Here is a 24,848-nt window from a genome sequence, read left to right as displayed (position 1 = left end):
GAACACAGACTGTGCAAACCTCTTGTGCCATTCTACCCCTATACCCTTGTAGCTCACAAATCTACCTGTTTCCATTTGGACTTCAACAGTTTCACATCAAAAGTTGTGAGTGAAGCCTAAGTAAATATGTTGGTTTTGTGCTGGCTGCTGGCCAGAAATCTGCTGAAGCAGCTGGAGACTTTTTTTTAACCTCTGCGGGGTAAATCATCACTGTGACAGGTAAATAGCATTCTTCAATAAAGCTTGAACTCTCCCCCCTGAGTGCCCCTACCCCCTTCTTTTCTTAGGACTGTTGAATGTAGGGATTGTCTTGCTTGGAACCCTATTGATTAGGTCACAGCCTGGTCTGCTGAAAACAGAGCTGCCCTGGGGCCACTTCACTGCAGGGGATTTGCTAAAGCCCCCATGAAAGGGCCACATGGGGTCTCACTATTACCTTATGAAGGGCAATCAGTTCAGGCAGCAGACTACATATTTAGGACCTATTAACTTCTTCAGGCTTCTGGTTGAATTGAAAAGCACTTGGGAGTGAAGGAATAATGAGAGGAAATCCTTGCCCAAGCCACTGAAGATGCATCTTGCCATGTCTCTGTGGGCGCATCCGTTCAGTTGCAAATCTATTTCCTGCTGTGGCATCTGTTAGCTTCAGAAGTCCCCTTTCAGGTTGTGGAAGGGGAGTTTGAAAATGATTGTATAATGTGGATTCTTTTCTTTCAAGAGTTGAGTCTCCATTGCATTTGGACAAAATTAGCAGAGAAGTACCCTTGCTTTAAAGACAAGCTTTATTTTCCAGTAAAAACAGTGATATGTTATAACCATTGTAGAAGTGTGGGAAAATGTAGACTTATAAAGGAGGAGGAGGAGGAGGGGGAACCCCTTGATGCCTACAGCAATGGTGCCTACAGCACCGTTGACATTTTTTCCAACATGTGTGTAAACACACACACACACACACACACACACCCTACCTGTACAGCTTCGGGTGCTGGATATTAGGAAAAAGTAAGCATATACTGCACATGTTGTTTTGTTGACTGTCTCTTAATATGTCCAGAGCCTTTTATGATTAAGTTTTCTTAGCGAACATGATTCTTGGTACTCTGATAACACGTATATTAATACTCAGTTTTTGAACATTTACATTGTTTTCTTGTTAGTGTATTTCTGTCAGTCTAGCATAAATTCCAGGAAGGGGAGTTGCTGGATCAAAGGGAATACAAATTTAAAAAGCTTTTTGATACAAAACAAACTGCCACGTTTTTTTATCCAGAAAAATAATTCATCAATAGTTTGAGAGTACTCATCTCTCTTTATTCTTTGCTGCAACTGAGTAGTTGGATTTGAAAACAAAAACAAAAAAGGTTCCAATATTGTTGTGAAAAACAGTACCTTATTCAGGGAACTATCATAATCGAAACAGTGATTGTTAATTCTGTGCCTGTAGTTCTGGTTCTGTATTTAGAAAATTCTTATTTTTATAAACCAACTTTTTGAAATAGTACTCTGATTTAACTTTTTAGATCTATTTAACTTTTTTAGATCTTTGTCCCAAGGCATCTTAAGGCTTATTTCTTTACATTATTTAAAAAAAAAAAAAGTATCTCCTTTTATGCCAGATAAAAGTCCTGTGAAAAAAATAACTGAAACGGGAGTTTACTTTTTATTTCATTTAGTTAGATACTGCTTACTATAGAAAAGCATATGTTTAGTATGAATTTCTAATTTTAGCTGCTGAGGCTTTTCAAATAAAAAATGTTTTTACTGTTAAAACCAAGAATACAAATTCTTCTCTCTTCCTTCCCTAAATGGTCCTTGTAAATTAATTCACCATGTTCATAGCTAATATGTACTCAGCAGCTCAGTGTGAATGAATTAAAACAAATTATTTTATTCATGGGATGATTTGATAAGAGATTATCAAAGACCATTACCAGGCAATAAGCAATTCCTTAGCAGCTATTAACTCACTTTAAGTACTTGGGAAAGAGTGAAGCAAATAAAAGACAGAAGTTTCTATTCAAAACAATAGGCTAAAGAACAGTTTCTTTAAATAAAAGAACAAAGTGATAAAGTTTTAAGTTAATGGCGTAGGCAATAGATCTAAGAATTAAATATTAAACTTAGGTTTGTATTGAGAGAGAATGCTGCATTTATACAGATTAGGAGGTTAATACATTGATTTAAATATGTTAAGGTGATTTGATTGAACCCTTGGAAAAAAGAGCACTCATTCAGAAATCAATGAATATTTTATTCTTTGTTGGCTTCATGTTGCATGCTTATAATTGCAGTAACTCATAAAAACTGCATTTTAGAGTCTAATTTACGAATAAGTTTGGGTGAAGAAAATTCACAAATAATCATGGTACAAAACTTTCTGCCTTACATGCTATGGGGGACTAATTCTAACGTCGCACAACACTGAATGGATGCATCTTTAATCATGTGGAAGTAAGAAATCCATTACTTTTCTAAACCAGACAGTGGTTGTCTGTTTCAGTGGAACAGTTGGTTGATTACAGTTCTTCAGGGCTTTATTTTTCCCAGTGCTTACTTCCTGTCTGTATTTGAATTCTAGCTCTAGGGATTGTCATAAGTGAGTCAGAGAATCAAAGAATTTAGAATAGGGATCTGAGGTTGATTAATTTATTTTAGTAGTTTTTGTGACGTTGCAATCAGACTGTGTAACTAAGGGAAGTACATTTCCTCAGCAGATTTCTACCACCTGGGTGCTTAGAAATTGACTCGTATCTACAAATACACAAGCAAAACTGATATGTTATGGTGCACCCTACCAAATAGGACAGAGAACTCAGGGTCTGCCAATGCTTTCTTTTTAGTAGAGAGAATAATGGTTCTTACCTACGTTGAAGGAAATAAAATAGTCTGTTGTAGAAGTTACCAAAAAAAAACCTTCACTTTTTTTTTTTTACAGTAAACAAATGTATGCAGGCTTTATGAAAAGCATAGCGCAGATTCCCATATATAGAATGCATTATACAGGTTGAAAAATACTGGCTAAATGCTTCTAAAAGTTAAAGAAAGGAACCTCTGAGATGTATTCAAAGGAAAGTTAACTGAGGGGGAAAAATGTTGACTATGTAATCCTTACTTATGGAATAACTTAGAAGCACTAAAGCAATCCCAGGCCACTGTTTGTTGATGGTAAAATCTGCTGTGATTTTAGGAAAATCTAAGTGATGATTTTTCATTTGAAGTTGGAATTTTTAGGCCTTCCTATATTTTATGTTCTTACTGAAAACTAAGGAAATTTGCTTCCCTGTTAACTTTCTCATTGTCATTTAACGCTCTCTGATTGCAGGCTCATATACTATCGGCTATTTGAAATTTTATTTAAGGACAGAGACAGAAATGCTTCATTACAGCTTATTCATTCATGAAATATAAGGCTTATTCTTTCTCTCCCTGTGAGAAGAGATTCATGTGAATGCAGTTGCCTTTTTGGAATGCTGTATTTGATCTAAGGGTGATGCCCTTGAAGTCCCCTTCCTGTAATGAAAGAAAGGTGAGGTGAGTCAAAGTCATGCTAGATAAGATAGGAATGCACTTCTTGGTTACTTCTCTGTCATTTTTGGCTTTAAGACTATGGCTGTATATATACTTTACCTTTTTTGCCTAAGGGAGTAGGGCACTGGTTTGACTTCCTTTTAGATACAGTGTTTCATGCACAAATGGGACTTGTCTGCTGAATTCCTGAAATTCATGACTTGGTGTGAGACATAAAAGAAGTTACCAAAAACAATAAGAGATTGACATTTTTTGTTAGTCAAACCCAACAGGGGCTAGTACACGAAAACTACACCTCTTTTGTTTTAAATGGTGCCCTATCCAAAGATTACCCTTTTTGTTTAGATTTATTAAATTTTTGTTTAGTTTTGTTAACCCTGTTGTAATTATTTGTCTGAAAATGTTTCACTGTACTACCATTAATGCTGGTGGAATAAAAGGATATGATTTTTTTCCCCCTGTTACCCCCAAAGTTAATGATTAACATATGGTCATTCACTTGTGAAAGGAATGTTGATTGCTTTGGAAAATACATGGTAATTATTTAAAGTTTCCTAAAGAAGTTTGCTAGTTGTTTCATTCTGTTGACTATGGGCCAAGTGTCAGTTCCACTTTCTGTGCACTGGAATGTTCAGGTGTGGAAGGCAGGCACATTCTTCTAGGGAGGGAGTGCAGTTACCAGTAGCCAGTGAGTCTTGTGTGAGAGCCAACAGGAAACTGGCAAAAGCACTTTCTCCCTCTCCGAGCCCTAGGCCTGGCCTTTCTAAAGCAGTCGCTTCATAGTGTCGGCCCCCGAAGCATTAACATGGATTGGGCTGGGCAACCTCAATTTGGGAGTGGATGTCCTGTAATTGGAGGGCAGGGTCGGTCTACATCACACAGTATTTAAAAAAAAAAATTGTGTCGTTAAAAAAAAAAAAAAAACCTTTAAAATTTTTGGTTTTTAGAAAAGAAGAGAATGTATTTTATTATTGTCAAATGCACATAGTTCATACTGACCTAATTGAATGGGTAGGTAAGGCTGCTGGGAAGTGAACACTTTCTTAGGGATTTAATACATTCTTAAATACAATAAACATGATACATTGTAGCTTACTTTCTTAAGTAGGTAAGCATATCTGTAGTTCTATCTAAACTATTACTTTGCTTATTCAATTATTGGCATAACTGAATTACATGATACCTGAATGCTTTGGCTCAGTGGAATTAGTGAAGTCGTAATCGTAATGTGCCGTAACTTTAGAAAACAACTGGAAAATTCAGTTGTGTTAAATTTTATGTGAACTATCTTGTGATTTTTATTTTTAATTTTCTGTGAAGATTTTTGGGGCCACTGTGGGAATTTCAACCATTTCCAGAGGGATCTCTGATCCCTTAAACGATGAATGACTCCAGAAGACAAGTTGAGAGAATGAAGAACCACACAATATGCCCTGAAGATCCTTAACAGATCTGTGACTTTACTTGGACTGTCCTAGAACCCTGGAGGAGACTGGGGGGAAATGAGAATGTGGGCGCGGGAGAAGGGGGTGGAAAGTGTGTGTGGCTCAGCCTGCACATCAGCAGTCTCAAATCCTGCACATCCATCCCTGAAGGATGGGGACTTTGGAGCAATCACCTTGGAAAGTGAAGCTTTGGGAGAATTTCACAGGCAAGATTTGAGAGGATGAAAAAAGGCCTCGATGAAGAGTTCCTTCGTTCGTTCGTTCGCTCACTCACTCACTCACTCACTCACTCACTCACTCACTAATTACTGTGTATTGACTGCCTCCTACATGCCAGAACCTGTTCTGGATGCTGAGGATTCTGCATTGTGCACAATACACAGTGCTGTGGTCTTCATGGAGCCTTCTAGAGAGGAGACAGCTGACAAGAACACAAGAAGATAAACACAAACTACTTTCAGCTTAGAGATGCTACAGAGAAAATAAACGGGCAATGCGACAATGGTGGTTTGCAGGGCCTTCTTTAAATTGAATGGTCAGGGAAGGATGCCTGAGGAGGAAATGTGAGCTGAGACTTGAATAGGAAGAACAGAGAGCCAGCCATGTGAACGCAATTTTTGATCAGAGGGAATAGCAGCCCTCAAATACAAAGAAGCTGTATAGCTGGAAGTCAGTGATGAGGGAGGTGAGAAAAGCAGGGGCAGGTCATGTGGAGGTTTGCAGGCTGTGACTGAAGGGGAATGATGGGAATACAAGGCAGTCAGTCCCAGGGACAGGAGTGGCTGGGCCCTGAACCCAAGAGAGCAGTAGCCGCTTATCTGCCCTTCCAGTTCTTTGGTGGATGCTCCTTTTTTCCATCCACTGACGGTCTTACTGTCCTAGAAATCCTGTTGCGATTTTTATCCCAGTCCAAGCTTTGCATCTGCTCCTTGGGGACCTCTGTGATAGCTGGTGGTAATCACTTATGACAAGGAGAAAAGAAGGAAAATGCTCCTCTATTCATCTGACTGCTCCTTTCAATTTTGATGGCTTGCCAAACCAATTTTCCTCCTTGGTAATAGACTTTCTGTTGGATGTAAACCCTTGAAATAAGATTGCTGTTTTAACTACTTTTTAAAAAATAATTGAAAGCAAGTTGTTTTCTTTCAGCAGCATGTTTTTAATTTCAGAAAGCCTTTCTTTATGCAGATATGTCATAAGAAATCTTGAGTTCGAGACATTTACAATTTTTAGCAATTTAGAAGGTAAGTTAATATTGAAAAGAATCTTAGGAGATGTATGATTCATATTTCTGCACCTGGGTGCGGACCTAGGTTTTTTCCGATATCTTACGTAAGGAGTCCCTCAAATGTTTCTTATCTCTATATAATAATAATTTTGTACATTTGGTGACTACGGATTAATTGTTTAGTATACAGGTATAAAGTTTATGCTTCAAATTGTTTTAGTAATGATATATTCTAGGAATGACTTCTGTTGAACTTGATTAGTTTTAACTTGTAAATCTGTAACGATTTCTGGCGATTCAATGAAATTTGATCAAAATTTGTTGAAAATAAATGGTGAAAAAGACAGTATCCTGGGCAAAGACGGGCATAATGGTTCTTCCTGTGCTCCTAAAATTTCTCATTCCATTCTCTCTAGTTTCGATTATCATGTCATGTTTAGCATGAGACTTCATAGTGTTTCATAAACGTCACTGTATGTGGGCTCAGGGGAGAGTGTGTGACAGACCTCAAAGGACTGTCAGTCGAAACAACTTATTTATCTGTTTCCACTGAAAATGTTGACACAGTGGTATGCATTCCTTTTGCTCTGCAATGTTCAGTCTGGAGCCCTAGGAGCATTTTGATCATCTGGTCTTCAAGTGATTCCAATGGTTCTGTTTCAGACACTGGTTTATAATAGTGTGGTTTCTGTTAGCTAGTTTTCTATCTGGAGTAATAGTAACATCCTTAAAGTACAGAGGTTAGAGATGAAGGTGTTATAGCTCTTTAAGAAGCTTTCTAAGTTTTGACCTTGCTTTAGCATCTCAAGCATCAAAATAGATTCAGTAATTACCTTTATTCTTATACTAATCACTTAATCCGTATGATATATCTATCCACCACCCCATCTCCCCCACCCCGCCCTGGTTTATACAGGAGGAAACTGTGGTATATAAATTGCCAAAGGTCATACATTTATTAAAATGCAGAGTTAGTACAGTTAACAAGAAGGCTGTAAGAATAGTTAATTATTTTGCTTGAAGACTAGTACTTTTAAGTATCATACTGGGAGAACAAATCCTTCATTCTCTGAAAATCCTCTCTTTTTGGACATAAATAATTCTCTGGGCTTGTGTGATTGAGTCAAAGTCAATACTACAGGGAGGTAGGGCCAGGAGTACTTTTTAAACTTTCTTAGAATTTTGTTGCAAATCACTAAGTCTGATATTGCATCACTGAAGCTTGCTTTTCTTGCTATTAGTCATTTCTCTCACAAGTTGGAAACCATATTCCACTCCTACTGGAATTTGGATTAAGGCCGCATCTCACTTCTCTACTAGGTACCACTCTTGCAGGGATGCTGGGGTCTCAGGAGACTGAGATTCCAGTTATGACTTTGATTCCAGCTCTGCAGCCTAACGATAAGTCATTTACCCTCTAGACCTTGGCTTTCTCATCTGTAAAATTAGAGGGTAGGACTGGATGATTTTTATTGCTCTCTCAATTGTATCTGCTTCTTTGGTTTGATCATTCAAGATAACTAATACCTTGCTTTAGAACTTCTCTTGCTTTGGGAACTTTGTAAAATGCTGTTTCCATATGATGTCAGCTGCCTATATGTGCCTTTGTAAAGGTATTTGGGAGTATCCAGTTGTGTTTTCTTCCAGAGTGGCTGAGAGGAGAGGTGGATAAGGAGAGGAACATTATAGAAATGACAGTACATATGGAGGTGTGTTAAGTGTTTTATGGTGGTGTAATTACAAATGTAAGTTCAGTCATATTCAGATTTCATAGTTATGTTATTACGTGTTCTATTCTTTGACTTTGAATTAGTTACTTTTACCTTATTAGAGAACACCGGTTCTGTTAAGATCATCAATTCTTAGTCTGCCCATTACTACTACTGACCCCTGGCATGTTTCTTTTGAACAGATAAGGTTAGTCTATTGGATTGTATTTCTGTTTAAAGACAATAATTTAAGTCATAGATATGCCAGACTTATTTCATAATATGCCAGTAAAGTGAATATCTTTAAAGTTTCTTCAAAATTTGGCTAAATTAATTGAGACTAAGTTTATAAACATAATTTAAAAAGAATTACGTCCTGAGATCATTTGGGAAATATTTATGTATTTTCTTCTGTTAATGGGTATAGTTAGCACTAAATGGATGTTTCCTGGAGCTGTGAGTGATGGTTGATTGAAAATTTACCAAATTGTAAAGCGAACATTTACATTTTATAAATTGTATTTACAAATTATAAAATGTCATTTACATTTTTTTCTGAGTTTTAGATTTTGAAAAACAGCCTGTCACAGCAAACCAACTAAAGTAGTAAAATAACTAGAAAAAATAAGTGATTGCTTCACGACCTTTTTTGTAAATGGTTGGATGAAGAGGCATATCCAGCTAGTTCAGAATTGAATATTTTTTTTTAAAAAGTCATTTTAAAAATAACAAACTTGATAACAGGACATCTGTCCGCTTTCCTTTGAATCTATATATCTAATATCCTGTCATGAGCTAGAAATATTTGAGCTTCTTTAGAAATGCCAATAATGTTAAATATTACATACCATGCTTTTTTTTTCTTCTTGCATCTTGAGTTTATATTGAGGTTTTGGAAAAAGTATTTGGAAAATGCAGATGATTTTTAAAGCAAAATGTGAGGCATTTCCATTTCATCAAATTGCCATTTACTTAACTATTAATAAAGGACATACGTTTTTAATGTTTTGTACTTGCAACGAATTATACATTTAACCAAGAAAGTTTCAATTTTGTTTATATTTTTATATTATCTCTGATACATTTTAGTAACTGTTTCACTAGTTAATTACAACTAATATGGTGTAATTAACTTGATGCACTTTTGAATATTTTTTCTGATGGATAACTTGATTGTATACTTTTTCTAATGTGTGTGGATATATGATGTCCCTGTGTTTATTTCATATTCTACATATTCTATTATCACCTCATTTTATTAATAGTTAAGAGGATTAGAGAAGACAACATTTCACTTTTTAATGAAATGTTTATTATTTGTTAAAGAACAGCTTTATTAAAGTACAACTTTGGCCTCGATAGAGGGAATGAATTAAGAACAAGGATCATATAAGAGCTATTGCAATCATTCTGTATATTAAAACTTTCCCAAATTCAGTTCTTTGCTTTAGTTTTTTAATGTAGACACGTGCAGTTATTTGAGACCCACCAATCTGTTGTTATGTAGCCTCTTGTTGTCTCAAGTAAGAATTATGTCTCCATAGTCTCTAAGCTGATAAATTAGCAGGAATCTTTCTCCACATGCCTTAACTCAGTGTTTCAAAGTATGTGCTCCATGAAATGTGTTTCCTGTGTGCTTAAAACAGTGCAGATTATATAACTCCTATGTATGCATCACAGTTCCATTGAGAAATCTTGGTTGTGATTGTTCTGTTTGTGAGTGTATACTACTGGATATTCTAGAGTTGTTGAGCCTTGATTGTGTCCCTTTATTTTTCGAATCCACTGATAAATATAGGTGTGCTTTTTTGATTTGAAAGAATATATCAAGTTACTTTTTTATACATTCAAATGTGTCACACCATTAAAAAATCTGAATTTATGAAACAGATAAATTTAGGGATTATGTGTATTTACAAATTAATGTTTTACCTTAACAGAGATTCTTAGTAAGTTTTAAATAATCAAATCTTGCAATGCATTTAGATCATTATGTGTAGGTATTTGATTTGTTTGAAGTGTTTGTTCGCATGAAACATGGAATACCCACAGTTTCTCCTAGCTTATCAGTGTCAGTGAACCAGTTCATACCTAGGTTAGCTTCGGGTTTAGCAGCAAATTGGATATTAAAAGTAACTGAATATTGCCTCTAAATTGTACTGTTTCAATCTGTAAAATAATTTGGATTTTTAAAATTTAAAAACTTTTGTGGTTACAATAGGATTTAATAGAGAAGCAGGTTTGTTGTTTTCATTTGATTGAGAGTAAAGAAAAATGCCACTTGAAGTGGATAGGAAGGAGGTGGGGGGAATTTATACAGGTTCATTACCACAGGCGCCCAGAAGTAAATGGGATTTTTATTTGCTTCACTGGTATTCTGTTCATAAGAAACACACCTTCCTTTTTGCATAGCCGAACTGCATGTGGGCCTTAGGTCTTATTTTAAGAAAAATAACTACTTGTAGTTTTCTGTATTTAGAATCTGTTTTATAGAAGCCTAAACAAAACTGAGAAAAAGGAAGCTTGCTCTTCAACCAGCCTGTACATTCTAGGGCTCTGGAGACAAGTGTCTCTTCTGGAAAAAGCCGTGTTTATACAATGACCAGTGTAATACTTGACTGTAGCAGGAGGAATCTCATTCCATTCCTTCTTTAGCAAGGGAGTGTTTTAAGGAGTTTGGCATGAGGCTTAGTCATTTCAACTGACATTTTAATCATTGAATAGTGCCTTGTCTTCATGCTAGAACATACTTTATAATACAAATGTTTCAGGCAGTTGTTACTCAGCTTATGGAAACCTGTAAGTCAGTCTTAACCTTTAAAGGTTGTTTTTACATTTCTGAAATTACTCAAGTTCTGTTGAAACGCTTCGGATTAATCCTTTACACGTGTGAGTTTAAAAAAATATTTTTATGCAATGCATATATATTTCTTTTAGAAAATTAGAAAATATTGACACAAAGAAGAAAAAATTAACTCATCCTTGTAACACACCACTTTTAGTGTTATGTATATCTTCTCCTCGGCTTTTCTTACAAAATGGAATTATAATTTATGTTTCAAAAATCAAACAATTTGTTGGCATCATAAAATTCAGGCAGGGACTGATAACCTAAGAAAGGATGGATTTGACCTTTGTGTAAGAGATATTTATAAAGTAAATGGAAAATAATTATTAAAGTAACTAGTTGTAAAAATACTGTCACCCTTCTCAGACAGGTGTGCTTTCTTTCCCTTCTCTCCAGTCTGCTCCAGGGAATGTAAATTATTTAATGCTCTTTTGCATAAGATCCTGTTTTACTTTGCTTTGGATCCTTTAGCACTTCGTACCATGCATGGCAGATAGGAAGAACTGTGCATTTGTTGAATGAATTAAAGAAGGTACAAGTCAGTAACACCAGGTTCCAGATTAATTTCTGGCAAGATCCAGGCCACCATTGCAAACAACATTAAATCTTTTTTGATGAAGAGGATATGATAGGATACAGTTTTAAAAATCTGTTAAGTATTGGGGACTAGATAAAAAAGTCACCAAGATTTCTTTTTCAAAGAGGGGATGCATATTCCTTAAAACATCAGTTTTTATATGACACAAAATTTTTACAACTGGCTTAAGATTTAGAACTCTGGATCTATCACCTACCCTCAGTATTTTAAATTTAGTCATAAGAACTGCATTCATAACTCAGTTATGCTAGTGTCACAGTGATTTCAGTATTAGGTAATGCCACACACTTATCACTTGTCCTTTAACACAAATTTAGTCAGCATTTTTACATAACAAGATGGTATGATAAATACACTACCTTCCTGAATACAGAACAGTGTGGGGTTTTTTCTCCCTTTTTTCAAATCCAAAATGGACTTTGTCACCTGGATTCTTGAACTTTGTACAGGGATCTGTTTGGCCCACAGTTACTTGGGTTTACACTTTTAAGTCATGTTATTTCTCCCACCCTGAGCCAGTGTTGGTAAACTTTTGTTGCTGTGTTGATGTTTTTCCATTAATAGCGGTGGATTTATGGAGATCACCTGCATGAACTTACCAGGAAAGAGCCAGGACTTGAGAGGCAGACATGGCTGTTGTCTCACAGCTCTACCACCCCACAGGAGGGATAGGAAACGCAGAAGAGAGTGCTCTAGTTGTCAGTGAGTTTGGAGTATGGAGCGAGTCAGCTAGAGTTTGGATTCTTGCTTCTCTGCAACTTGTTGGGTAATTTAAGGCAATTTCTGTAACGTTTGAGTCTTAACTGATTTACTAAATGTTAAATGCTTAGATGGCTACCTGGTCAGGGAATTCATTAATTAATTCACCGCTTAGTTTATTACTGTTATGATGATGAGTAAATGACTTTAGACCAGTGACTTTTCAGCTCTAAACGATTGCATTCACATACGGAAAATGGGGAAGGACCTCCAAGTTTACAGAATAAATAACATGGCATATACTCAGCGTTGGCTGAGTGTGTATCCAGTAAATATAAGGTAGGAAAAGGAATCAGTGTTGAAATTGCATAGTTTTTAAAGTGTAAAACAAACTGCCAGAAAGATTGCCATTGGTGTGTTAAATGTGTCCTTTGAATTTTAATGTTTCCAAAGGCTGTCTTGTGTATTAGTTTTATCCAATTAATGTGTTCAAATGATACTTTTGATACCCAAAGATGATCCTCTTTAAGAGAGCTTATCCGTGAAAGCCCTCATTAACAATGTTAATGATTCTGACATGGAAATCAGAACTTGGAATCATTTCTCAACAAAGCATGAAAATGTGGTTTAGCAGAGCTTGCCATGGGAATGACTCTTTTGCAAAGCTAAAGAAATTCCTGGACTTGAAACATGATGCTTAAAATCTGATTATGAACTTAATTAATGTAAGTTCTAGTAAGTTTGTAAGTCAAAAAGCTTCCTCAGCTAATTTTAAAGTTATTGCAGCAATTCTAATTGAAAGAGTTGACAGATCTAAATTTTAATTAAAATGAGTTAAATAGGCAATCTAAATAATGAAAAAGCAGATTGACAGTTGCTATATAGAAAGCTTTCCTTTTCATCATTAACTTATGACGTAACTCTGGGCAGTATGATTATAGAATTTTCTAGACCTAAAAGTTTGCAAGTCGTCTCACATATAAATACTTTTGGAATATTAAATTGTTGAAGCAGTCAAAATATCCATTGTTACACATCTACTGAGATTAAATGAAAAAGGAAGGTTATAAACTTTTGAAGGACTGCTGTTAGTTACATTTTATTTGGCTTTTTATTGTATGTATTTTAAATATGGCTTAAAATTCATTGTTATAGAAATTTACAGATTAAAAAAATTTTAGTTCCTTGGGTCGATTAGTTTCCTTCCATCACCTTGTTTATTCTAGACCTTTTTTCCCTGCATGTGTGTGTTTGAATGTTTTTTTGTTTTTTTTTTTAACTAGAACTAAACAGAACCAAGGTCATACTTTGTACACATTTATAAAGATTTATATTTTTCACTCAATTTGTATATCACTGACATTCTTTCGTGTAATTAATATACACATCTTTTTTAAAGCTGTATCATATGTACTGTTATACATTAAACCGGTTCTCTTTTGCTCCAGATACTATGGAATGTGCTTAATTAGAGTCTTCATGGCACAGAAAGCAAAGTCTTTGAAGCATCAGATACTTTACCCAGATCCCCAGCTATTGGAAAAACATTTTTTTTCTATGTGGTCACTACATTTTTATATCCCATTGAAGCCAGGACTTTTCTTGGAAACTGCAGATTGTGTTTAGTTGCGCTCATGCTTCCTCCCAATTAGAGAACACAGCCAGACATTTGGAGGTGCTCCAGCAGGATTAGCTGGAGCTGTCTTTTTGGGATTGCATGCCAGTTCCATCACTAGTGAACTTTGTGACTCTGGGCAAGTTTTTGGCACTGCCTATTTCCTCATCTGTGAAATAGGGATGATCATATTACCTACTTCTTAAGGGTTACTGTAAGATTAAATGAGTTAATAGATGACAAGTGCTTAAAATAATGTCTGGCACATTATTGTGAGCTCCATATATTCTGAGCTCCATATATGTCTTTGCTGTTTTATAATATTACATCATCATCATCATTATTTCACTGAGTTTGCTGTGTTCTTGACTACAAAAGCTTCTCACAGAATGACACTCTTGGCAAGTCATTGGTTTTGAAAGATTGGCTCACTGTAATAATTGGTACCATGTCTCTAGTTAAACTGGAGAGACAATTTTACAAAACAATTTACTCTGTTTTTAGCTATAAGAGGGCAGAGAGGTGTCTGTTGAACTGTGTGCAGTGTATGAGTAGACTGCCTAGCAGTTTGCTTGGCTTGTGAAGGATGCTTCTTAGTTGACTTTTATTTATTTTGAACTTTTTAAAAATTATCAAAAGTGTAGAATATTTATATTTGTGGTCTCAAGCATTTAAATTAAACAATTTTGTATATATGTATGTACCATTCTATTTTTGAAAGTACTAGAACATTTTTGCAGAGAAAAAAACAATTAAACATGACTACATTTTCCTTTTGTTTTATGATAACCAATACCAGTAAAGAAAATAACAGTATCTTGTATACTTAAGGTGAAAGGAAGTATAAAATTTTTGTTTCAGTACTGAAAGCATTTCTTGTGTGTCATTTGTTAAGTGGACTGAATAGCCATTTTAGAATCTTAAATGCCTTCAACTTAACACAAACTCTTATCTCATTTGTTCCTCTATTTTAATCGACAGTGGCAACACAATTTTGCTAACTAATGAAAAAGGAACAGGAAACATTAAATATATATTATATTTATATTATGCTCTACTATACTTGTGTTTCCTGAAAAATTAAAGTTTTGATTTATTAGATAATATTGCATGTCAAATTGCTGTAATCATTTTTTTAAAGAGTGTTTAATATATATTAATCTCACTTTATATATCAAGAAACTTATTTTACCACTGTTTGCACTTTAATATGAAGGCCAAAAAAAGTAATAAATCTTTCTTAAATTTACAGTAAATTTAGAAGTTAATATGTAAACATACATACAATTGGATTCCTATTTTAAATCTTTAGCCCTAATATACAAGATTCTTATTTATATATTAGGCTCTCCCAGAGAATTGTCAATATGTTGAAATATTAAAAACATTGTCAGTCAAATCTAATGTTTAATGAAAATGAGATAAAAAACAAATTTAAAGTTGTATCACTTTAAGAAGGAAACAATCTACACATTATGAACTCTGATGGGCATCCTTTAAATAAACGATTAAGTAGATTTATAGAAAAATTGCAGATAGTGTTGCGGGAGGCTCACAGGGATATGTAAGAGCGGACTCACCCCGAGCAGCAGTGAGTGGGTTCTAGTCTCTGTGAAAGAATGAATTCAAGAGCGAGACAGATGCGGAAAAGCCAAAGTGAGTTATTGAAAATGAAAGCACACACTTGTGAGGAAAGTGTGGGGGAACTCAGAGAACTGAGTTGTGCCCAGGAAGTCATAATCAGGGGTTTTTAATCATTCCAGGGGTAGGAATTAATGATATCCCATTGACATGGTTCATTCATCACTTCCCTATGGACGGGACCTTCCCGTTTCAGGCGTTTTTTTCCTTATTTGGTTCCTCCAGAACTGTCATGGCGTCAGGTGCGGAAAGGGAGTCTAGTAACCACAATGTAAATGAGATTATAATGGCACTGTAATTAGCTAAAGGTCAGGTCTCGTCATAGGGATCAGCCTCGCTGGATGAAACAGGGTCTTGTTTTTCTCCATCTCAGGTACTGGATCCATCACTTGTTCCCTGTGTAACAGAGAGGCGCCTCCATCGCACCCTGCAGAGGGTTGTCAGTTTCCTAACCGGCCTCATTAGTATAGAGCTCCTACACAGCCCCCCCCCCCCACAGTTTCCCCTGTTCACATCTTACATTGATATGGCTATTTATTTATTACAATTAGTGAATCAATATTGATATATTCTTATTAACTGAAGCCCATAGTTTACTCAGATTTTTCTTAGTTTTTACATAGTGTGCTTTTTCTGGTCTACGATCCCATCCTGGATCCTGGATTCCATTTAGTTGTCACGTTTCCTTAGGCTTCTCTTGGCTGTGACTGTTTCTCCTACTTACCTTGTTTTTTGATGAACATCCTTTTTTAGCACAAGCTTATTAAGCACTCATTTTTTATTCCCTGAACAAAACAGACCACAAATCTGTGCCTTCACAGAGTTTGCATTGTAGTAGGGAGCTTATAGTCAACTTTTAAAATTTAATTTTAAGGAAGAAAGAATGTTTTGTAGTAGGTTAATATTTAATATAACAATTGTGGGACTTAACATTTTTTTCCACGATTACCAAAAAAATTGAATAACCATTAATGAGTTAATTGCAGAAACATAGATAATGTTATCTCTAGTATGTAGAAGATATCTCTGTTCTTTTTAACTGAGTATTCTTTTTATATTTGAGAAAACATTTCCAAAAGAGTTACTCTGTTTATGATGAGACTATGGAATTGGAGAAAAGAGTAGTCAGTCCCTTGTTGCCTGCAGGGAAAAATGTCAAATATTATATTTCATTTTTAAGTTTATCTTGTGGTTAACCAAATAAGCTTTTCATACAATTGCTGCTTTAAGCTTGGTTCCAAAAAAATGAAAACAAACAAAACGTATGTAATATGGTATATCAGAAGGGAGGGTAGGGTTTATGACAAATTTAGGTTGCTAAGTCGTTGCTTTTGTAAGTATTTTTGAGTTGGAGTAGTTGAAGAATCTGAAATAGCAACATTTTGTTGAAAGCTCTGGCACTAGGACTTGATACGGGGCCAAGCCCTGTTAAACAAAGAAAATAGGAAAATTCCAGGAAGAAAGGTGTTATGTGGCCATGGAAATTTGAGTCAGTTAAATTATTTTTGGCAATGAAGTGGCTACATATAACTTTTATTTTTGCCCCCAAAATTACTGTGTTGAAAGCGTCTTGCTCCACTAGTGTCAGTGGAGGGAGTGCTGGATTTTCCTGTTCAAGGACAATTTGAGTTAACAGCACCATTAGACACCAGTGGTGGGTAGGAAAAATTACTCTTTGAAACCTTTATTTACTTTTGGATGATTTACTTGAGCACCTACTACTGTACCCTCTAACCTTTGAATAATCAGGAAGACAAAATCAGTACCTGTTTAATTAAATATATGGACATTACTGAATCCTCCCAGAAAGAAATTTTCTTGTAAACTATAATTTCAGCTACATTGGCCAAGCTGTTTATTTTCCTCAATTCTTGTTTTTCCACTCTATTCACATTTAAAATGAGTTTCCATACTGACATCTGGTGGTGGTTTTGGAATCCTGGAGAGTATGTTTGGAATGATAAATATTTTCACTTAATAGATCCGAATTTTCCTGCTTCTTTCAAACTTTTCCTTTTATTAACTTTTTCTGATAATGTCTTCATTGTATTCTTGAGCTTGGTAGACCAGGCGTTTTCTTCTGTAATGTTTGATTAAAGCAGACTCGTCATTCCTTATCACACTGCTGAGGAGTGCACATAACAAGCTTGTGTAAACTTGTCCTCTGTGCTCAAAATATATGATATATACAATCACGCAGCGGCGTCCCTACCCTTCCTACTGCTTGTGCACTGTAACCTTGGGGTAAGAAAGGTGTCGTTTCCACGTTCTCCTTCTCACTGGCTTTTTCTCTTCCAGCATTGATATTCTTATCTGGCTGGAGGGGAGTTCTCTGGAAGGCCTGGGCTACCACTTCTCTCCTTCACTGCCTGGGCTTACATGTCATCTACTTGCATCCTGTTGTTTCAGAAAGTGAAAGAGGAATTAAAAAATAAGAGCATAGATGGCAGAGAAAGAAGGGAGCTGAGAGAAGGGAAGATGTTTGAAGACAGGAGGGACACAGCAGAGGAAGAGTTTATGTGTGGATGTATGTACTGAATAAGATGCAGTATTCCGGGCATGTGTCAAAGAGAAATATCTTTGAAATTAGTGCTTAAATATATGCAGTTTTTGTTGGTTCCTTCGAGAGTTATTTCAGGAAAAGTGAATTTATGACCCAGTGTGCAAACCAGTAGTTACTGCAAGTGGGTTGGTAGATGATCATGGATTGAGAGAAACAGGCGAGAGAGTTTTGAGAATGAACAGAGTAAGTTGATTCACTTCCATTGGTGACTTGGAATCTAGTTGTTGTTTTTCTGTATTAAAGCTACTAATTGAAGTCTTTGTAATGAAATTTTGGAAATTTGTTTCTCTATGCATTAAGGTAACTGCTGAAGTTCCAGAAGAAATCCACCTATGAATGCTAGTTGTGGTTTTGGGAAGGCTTGGGAACAGAAAGGTAACCAAGTGGAGGAGTAAGGACTTGCAGTGACTGAAAGAATAAACACTGCTCCTGTTTAGACATCGGGATAGTTGGTACACTGGTCTTCTCAGAAATTAGCACCCCTGTAAAGAATGATTGGGGTTCTGATGAGCCCCTGATTAAGGGCGTGCCTCACTCAGGATCCAAACTCTACCTGGTTAGCTTCCTGAAACTGGGCGAATCATTTCAACTTCCTTTAAAAACACAGGAGTTGCACTGAGGTTGTGTAAGGTGTCGCCAGTCTATCATTCTTGATTTTGAGCTGTTCAGGCTAGGTCTACTGGTCTTTCTTCACAGGTTATCTAGACTGTTTCTAGCCTTCCCTGGACTTTTCTGCTCTTCCTCGATTCCGCAGGGGAGCAGTGTAGTGCTTAAAAGATGCTTCAGACTACTCTGCCTGTGGGTCATGGGGGGATGTGTCTTGTGACTAAGCAGACAGATGAAAATGCAGAACACAAGTAACCTTGCATGTGTATGTTCTCTCCCCACCTCTATGATGCTTTTTAGAATAGTTCTTAATTAGAATCTGCAGTTAGAATAGTGCTTAGGCACCAGACCTGGAAGCTCTGTGACCGAGCAGAGTCCTCGGATCTTCCCTCCTTTATTGTCCTTTAAGTGTGGGGAGGACCCTTATTTCTGCAGTTGAAAACTCCTTGTAGCATTTCCTCCTGTAAGTAAGCAGCCCCCCCCCTCCCGCCATCCCCACGTGGTCCCAGCATCTCTGTGCTGCATGACAGTGTGTGACAGTGATGCTGTAGCTAATGATGACAGTCTAGCCTGATGGTGAAGAGCCTGAGTTCTGGAATCAGACTGTCTGACTCAGATCCCAGTTCCAGTTTTAAGTAGAATAAATCTGCTTGTATTAATACAAATTTGAGCATTTTCATCAGTAGTTACTCAGTGTGCCCTCCTTCCCCTTTGGCAGTTAAAAATCCACTTTATTTTGTAGTTCCCTATAAGTTATATTAAATAATTGTTTGCTCTTTTAGAAGGATGTAATAATTAAAATATATCAAAATGTAAACATCTTAGTAATCACAATATATTATGAAAATGTAGTCTTTGAATTAAAATATGAACATCTGAGTATCTCATGCATATTGAATATTTAAATTGCTAATTAATACGATCTTGGCTTTCTTCCATATTTGAGTAGAACCACTTTGCTGTTTCATTTTGAACCTTTGTTAACATCCAGAGATTACCTGAGATTCAGAAACTTCCCGTCCTAACATGGCTAGGAGGTCATGCAGAGAAGGTGGTGGTTGTTCCTCAGTTGCTGGGTTCATTGGGAGAGAGGGCAGCGCCCAGCAGCAGGCATCCCATAATTGTACACTACAGTGTGCACACTGACAGACCAGACTTGGAGTAGAACTTGATGGAAAAGAAATAGCCGTTTTTGTCTATGATTCAAACGTCATGATCTATTTGTGTTTTATGTTTTTCCTCTTTCACCCTGATACTAAAGAAAGCTATTGTATATGAAAGCACCTTTAATACACTTCTTCTGAATACTAACATGCAAAAAAATGGTTGAAATACGAAGTTCGGCTTGACTTTCGAGGGTTTTCACATTAATCTTTGTATACTGCACTTTTGTCATCCTAACAACTGAGGGAATTTTGTCGGCACCAAGGTCAGAGATTGATGGCATCTGAACTCCAGCTCTGCCATTTGCCTTGACCATGGGAAAGTTCCTTCTCTCTCGTCATCTGAGTTTTGCCTCCCTGATGTGGGGATAATAATATATATGTAAGCAGGTTGATCATAAAGATTAAATAAAATAAGCTAATGCCTGTAAGACAGACAGTTCTCATAGTACCCAGCATACAGTGAACTGAACACATTTATTTCCGTAATTATGGCTCTCATGAAATGCCTACAAATCACAGTTAGAGGGACATGATTTTAAAAAGGGAAGCGCCGCATGAACTGTTTGAGGAAAGAGGTGAAGACAAGCACCGTGTACCTGTCTTCTTGAAATTTTCTAACAATGCTTCACCTGTCAAGTGAATTATGTTCCATTTTAATGAAATGGCAGAACACAAGAGGAGCATATGTGCATTCATTTGTTAATATGTAATCCTAGGAGAGAGCACGCTTCTGTTATTCCCGGACTGCCTTTGTATCAGTTGATGGGAGTGATGAAAAAGAGACTGGATAAGATTATTTTCCCTTGGTTACTAAGGGCACTATTCTTTCAGGCTAAAAACAGGTATTGTACTAATTTAGTGGATAGATTGAGTGCATAGACTATATTTGGACCAGAGAAAAAGATAAACGTATTTGAGTTTATTTGACAATCGTCTCTGCTGCATAGAGAGGCCAATTACCTCCTTTTTATTTAAGAGTTCTGAGGCTTTATTCTGTATTTCTATGAGTGGTATTATAGATCCATTTATAAATTTAAATATTCGCTTATTTGATATAGGTAATATGAGAAAATATCATATATTTTGAATATTAGATAATCATAGCTAACACTCCCAAAAAGGTTTACAGATTACCAATAGCAAACTTAACTGAGTATTAAAAGATGAAATAGATTATAAATGAATGTTTATTGCTATTCAGAAACATTATAATTACTTGCTATTGCTTCATTAATTCCTAATAAACCTTCACAATAGGATTATATTAGATGGGAAACTTAAGTTATTCCGGAGTTGTAGGATTTCTAAAGTCCAGCCTGGACCCTGGTGCTGAAACCTAAAATAGCACTCGTTTGGAATGATTACTGCACAAGAAAAAAAAAATACAGTGATATATTTTGAGAAAACCAAAGGACAAGATTATACCATTGAATAAAAAGGTGGGGTTTGCCTAAGAGAAATGTATATTTCCACTGTTCCTCACCCCAAGAAGAGGTTAATCTTGGGATTAAGCAAAGTTTTGACAGATTTTAGTGGTTGGTTCAAAACATTATACTCTAACCCTCTTCTTTGTAATCATATGACTCCATGATTTTACCAATTGACGTAGTAAGAAATGTGTCCTACTTTGGGTCCCAACTGAGGACTTTTCTGTACCCACCCCAGTTAGATATCTGTTCGTTTTTGTTCATCCATTTAATAAATAATTATTGGGCTTTGGGTAAGGTGCTGGGTATACTGTCTTACGAGAAAGATGTGACCTGTGCCCTTGTGGGGTTCATATTGTAAGTGAGAGAATTTATATTTTTAGCACACTAGTTGTCGTTTGCTTAAGGTGATTAAGAGAAACTTAAGATTTCAGTATACAGGAGGCCTGAGGCATCTCTTATTCTGGACTTGGAAAGGCTGTACTCTGCTTCTTAGCCACTCTAAAGGACGTGTATACCAAAGTAAGCGGTGTAGAGGAGGGTCCCTGCAGCCTCTTTCTCTGAACTGGAGCAGGGGTCGAATGCATGCCGTGTGGGAAGCAGGGGCTGTTAGACTCGGAGGAACGTGATCTGGGCCATGGCTCTCATTCGATCCCTGGCTCCCCGATTAACATCGAGGGAAGTCAACAAATCGCAACTGACAGTAAACTTCATCTTGGAAAAACAACGTATTGGGCCATGAGATAATCTCTTAATACCCATCCATCTCATTGGGTTGTTTTGAGACTTAAATGAGATAATATTTGTAGCGCACTCCACATAGCGGTTGGCCCCCAATAATAATGAAAAAAAATATTTTAATAGCCAATATTATACCAAGTCCTGTTCTAGGCAGTATGTGTATTAGTTCATTTAATCAACCCCGGGGGAACTTACTGTCATTATCTCCATTTTAAAGGGAAGGAAACTGAGGCACAGAGTTTCGATAACTTCCTCAAGGTCGTGCAGCTGTAAATGACACATAAGCCCTCAATAAATTAGAGTTATTTAGGTTCTCAAAGTGGCAGGTTTGTGTTGTTGCCGACCTGGTAATTCATGGTTTTCTTCTCTCTCTCTAGGTGTCATAGAGACTTCAGACCGACTGGACCGGGAATCAACCTCGCATTACTGGCTAACAGTCTACGCCACCGATCAGGGTGTCGTGCCTCTTTCCTCATTTACCGAGATCTACATCGAGGTTGAGGATGTGAACGACAACGCACCGCAGACCTCAGAGCCTGTTTATTATCCAGAAATAATGGAAAATTCTCCCAAGGATGTGTCTGTGGTCCAAATTGAGGCATTTGATCCGGATTCTAGCTCTAATGACCAGCTGACATACAAAATCACCAGTGGGAATCCACAGGGGTTCTTCTCAATACATCCTAAAACAGGTACGTGTTCCTACTAGTCCGTGAAATATTCCTGTGTATACTTCCTAATAACTGGGACATTGAAGAACTAATTTTCTTAATTTGGCACTTTTCTTTAGTGTTTCATAAATTGTTTTCCTTTTGAGTTATTCAAAACAAGCCTTTATTGCCTGATGAAAATTTAATCCAATTTTTTTCCCTTCGAATTTACTTTTATAAAGCTATTTGATGATTTTGCTCATTAGTAGAGTTTCACTTGTAGGTTAAAAAGCAAATATTGTTGTTTCAGTAATGGTTCCTAAATTAGTGATATATCTTAAACTTACTGCCAAGTCTACTGCTGCTAAGTATTCCAATTTCCTTAACTGCTTTTTATGAACAATATCAAGAGTTTATTTCACAATTCACGGTAGGATTTTTTTTTCTTTTAATGTTGTTTCAGAATTTTTCCATAGAGCAGTGCTGTGCCTCTGCAGGCAGTAGGGGATCAGAATGAAACAGAATTTGAAATTTCTTGAACTAATACCTCAAGTTTTCCTTTTAACTGTTTTCGTCCTCTTAATGACTGACCCCTGTTTCAAAGCAAATAGCTTCTTGACTCCAAAATCCTCTTTGAGAATCCTTATAGACTTCTTCTCTTTGTTCTATTACACTGGACAGTGTATCTACTTTTTCTTAGTCCTTTGTTTGTTTTTTAATTATTCCACAAAAATAGAGGTTCAACCTAGCTGTTGTTTGTGTAGTAAAAAGTTAGCTATCATTTATGCACCAAAAACGTCATATGTGGAGTGTTGCACTCTTCAGTTTCTTGATGAGAGTTAGAACAAGAACCACAATGTGACATTGAGAGGATAGTTTATCTGTAGGGGAAAAAAACCTTCTTATCAAGTAGATCACTGGCCTTTGAACCCAGATGTTTCAGTGATTCAGTACTTTTCTAATAGAATCTAATTAGGAATTCTGAAGTGATATTTACTATAACTTCATACCTCTATCCTCTCTGCTTATTATGTCTGTCTATGCTTATTATGTCTGTCAATTCTAGGGGAGCTGGCCTGTTCAGGTACTGAGTTGTCTATTTGACATATATCAAGGAAATAATATACAAAAATCAAAATTAAGGAAGCATTCACAGCTTCTTTACTGGTCTTTGTTATCCCTTTTTTTGTACCATTTTTATTTCATAATTTCCTTTGTTAACCTTAAAAGGAAGAAATTCTTAAGGTGGCAAGAAGCTTGATTTCAGTATCTGTGGACCAAAATGCCTGTAGAAAGATGCCTAATAGAGATAGAACATGGATACATGTAATATTTTGTCTCCTAAAAAGCATGTTAAAATGTTAGTTTTAAACCTCTTATCAGTGTATTTCAACCTGACATTCGTAGACACTGTCTTTCTTGGTAGTTAAAAGTAAATATGAGTTCAGGATTGATTTTTTTTTTTTAATGTATTGGGATTTACTTTTGCTTTGAGATAATTAGGCCTTAGCTCTTTGACCAAATTCTGATATGATCCTCTGATGGAGAATGGGAGTGAGGTTTGGAGCCTTAGAAAGTCAGTAATTGATTATTAAGAATGGTTGCGCTATATAAGAGTTAACATATAGGAGAGAAACAGGATCTGAAGGTTTTTTTTTCTTTTGGAGGCATTAGGGGCTAGGTGCAGGACCCTGGCCTATGAAAAAGGGCTGGAATTAAGAAATTATACAAAAATATGAAGACTTGAAACAGCATCTATGAATGATTAAGAAAAGGCTTGTTTAAGCAATGTAGTTGTATACTTTTTTTACTGCACAAGTAGTAACTAAGTTCAGCCTTCTTTTTTGTGAAATAAAATGAAAGAAAACTAAGAGCCAAAAAATTGGAAGGTGCTATCAAATATAAAAGAAGAAAGATTAGAAGTTTATAAAAATTTCGAAGGAGGATTTCAGTCAAGAAACGATTTGCTTGAAAGCGGGTGGGTGGTGGGTGGTTAAAGGCCTTGAGAAACAGAGAAATCTAGAAGTTAAAGCCTTGAGCTGGTAATTCAAGAACATAACTGCCCTTTAAAAAAAAACTGTTTGATAAAGTAGACTTTAAAATGTTTTCATTTTTCTTATGCCATCTATCTCTCTTTTAGATTAGGTTAAGTTCTCTGTAAAGAGAGGCAAGTAAGCAATAAATGACCTTTTGAATATCTGAGCAAACACTATAGATCTAGACATAATGTGTATTTGAGGAAGAGAAAGTAGAAAGAAACTTAAGGAAATTATGTTAGAGCTCTTGTGGGGAGCCTTGAAATCTACATTATCTATCTTTGGGGCCTCTGAAATAATGATATCACCAATGTGTTGTTATGTCTTGTGGAGGAAACTTGATTAATG

General features: G+C 36.1%; 1 protein-coding gene across 6 annotated transcripts in view; it reads left to right on the top strand.

The window, feature by feature from the left end:
- The window catches only part of FAT1 (FAT atypical cadherin 1), a 127,041-nt gene that overhangs the window by 37,390 nt on the left and 64,803 nt on the right, over positions 1-24,848 (top strand). For all 6 annotated transcript variants that reach the window (XR_013993235.1, XM_081046780.1, XM_081046779.1 and 3 more), the window contains exon 3: positions 22,192-22,506. Coding sequence is in view for 5 of the 6 variants with exons in the window: in XM_081046780.1 (XP_080902906.1) it covers positions 22,192-22,506 (315 nt within the window). In the remaining variant the exon portion in view is untranslated. The remainder of the gene's footprint in view (positions 1-22,191; positions 22,507-24,848) is intronic.

Source organism: Rhinolophus hipposideros, assembly GCF_964194185.1.
Source record: "Rhinolophus hipposideros genome assembly, chromosome: 4".
Taxonomy (NCBI): domain Eukaryota; kingdom Metazoa; phylum Chordata; class Mammalia; order Chiroptera; family Rhinolophidae; genus Rhinolophus; species Rhinolophus hipposideros.
The sequence above is the reverse complement of the archived record's forward strand: the minus strand, read 5'-3'. Positions and strand labels throughout refer to the sequence as shown.